Source organism: Apium graveolens, chromosome 6, assembly GCF_009905375.1.
Source record: "Apium graveolens cultivar Ventura chromosome 6, ASM990537v1, whole genome shotgun sequence".
Lineage (NCBI taxonomy): Eukaryota > Viridiplantae > Streptophyta > Magnoliopsida > Apiales > Apiaceae > Apium > Apium graveolens.
Window position 1 is genome coordinate 12,761,938 of NC_133652.1, and position 1,564 is coordinate 12,763,501.

Below are 1,564 nucleotides of genomic sequence, written 5' to 3' on the forward strand. Positions count from 1 at the left end.
TCACTTTGGTTTTGTAGTGGATTCAACTGGTATATCTTTTTTATTCTCCTTTCTAAGAAGCATTGTGGCGGTCTTATGACCTTTCAAGTAGTATTTGAAAAGATATTTCAAATATCGCGAAGAGTTACAAACCTCTTGATTTATATTACAATGAAAGCGCAACAACAAATCTCTATTGTAAGGTACAACATACTGGTTGTCTAAAAGAACTCCTTTTTTTAAAACACGTGCTTTTGTCCGCCTTCTACGATACACATGAAATCCACAATAATCGAAGAAAGTGTTTGTGTTATACCTTTAAAAAGAAAAAAAAGATTATTACTTAAGCGATGTGTGTTTTAACATATATGATAAATTGCATATATCAATTAAATATTAAAATTGGTACCTAAATGACATCTTTTTAAAGACACGCTTACTTTTTAGGAAAATGACGTCCACGTTTTCCTTTCACCATACACGGAGAGTATGAAAAATCTTTACCACATGGTCCATGTATCATATGCGCTTAAACTACGTTATAGCTGGCAGGATCCATATTTTTGTCTGGTATTTCGGCAAATATCAATTCATCAATTTGTTGAACATTTTGTGGCCTGCTTTACGGATGCGGCCATATTAATATGTGGTAATGAGGAAGTCCACGCTTTTGGAACTCAATAACATGCATAACTGATATTAAGAACAACACAAGAAAATCAATTATGTTAAATGCGTAAAAATCTACAAGTAAATTATATTTTTTCTAAATAATGAGTGTATGTCATGCGAAATTTAAAAAATGTGGCTAACCTCCAACATATTTGTCAAAATAATTTTTATTCTTTATAAGGTCTAGGAGTTGATCAAATTTTAGTTTAAACACTCTAGCTATCACATTCGGTTTGTTAGCTACATCCACTCCGGGAAGATATTCCATCATTTATTTAATTTCTGGCCATTGAGTGTTACATGTCATTGTCAAGAATAATGATGGATGTCCAATCGTATGATATATAGCCAAATAATATTTGAAATACTGGTTCATGTACCGTTGAGAACCTGTATGGGTTGCTGGTAAGATAACATTCTTACCAATGTTTCCAGGATTTGTATCACCTTTTGTAATTGAATCACGAATCAACCTGTACAAATATGAACGAATGGTACTTTGGTGGTTTCTAATCCAGTTTAATCTGTACTGTTCTACTGTATCAAATGCGTCAACAACAAATTGTTGCCAAAGACGACCACCAAGATGTAGATTCATTCCTAAAACAACATAAATAGTACTCCCTCAGTCCCTTCCAATTATTTACATTTCTGAGAAAGTGTCTGACACGCATTTTAATGTGCATAAAAAGTATAGTTATGTAACTTATTTTTACAATTTTCTTTTTCTGAATAAAAGTTGAATGTTTTAATTTTTAGTCATAAAAACAAAATTGTAAAAAAGAATTACAGAACTATACTTTATATACACCTTAAAATGCGTGTCGGACACTCTCTAATAAATGTAAACAATTGAAAGGGACGGAGGGAGTATAACATATGAAATAATGGACTATAAGATATAATAGGAATT

General features: G+C 31.6%; 1 protein-coding gene across 1 annotated transcript; it reads right to left on the reverse strand.

Annotated features, from left to right (window-relative positions):
* Nucleotides 1-1,249, reverse strand: LOC141664602 (uncharacterized). The gene is made up of 2 exons (XM_074470560.1): nucleotides 1,032-1,249; nucleotides 1-295 (listed from the first exon to the last, which is right to left on the reverse strand). The coding sequence occupies exons 1-2, from the start codon at nucleotides 1,247-1,249 to the stop codon at nucleotides 1-3; spliced, it is 513 nt and encodes a 170-aa protein (XP_074326661.1).
* Between the last annotated feature and the right edge of the window lie 315 nt (nucleotides 1,250-1,564).

What these genes read in the sequence shown, in the direction of transcription:
- LOC141664602 (XM_074470560.1), bottom strand. Translation starts at nt 1,249, where the DNA reads ATGAATCTACATCTTGGTGGTCGTCTTTGGCAACAATTTGTTGTTGAC. An exon ending in ACCCATACAGGTTCTCAACG is followed by an intron (nt 296 to 1,031) that starts GTACATGAACCA and finishes TTCTTTTTAAAG; the next exon opens with GTATAACACAAACACTTTCT.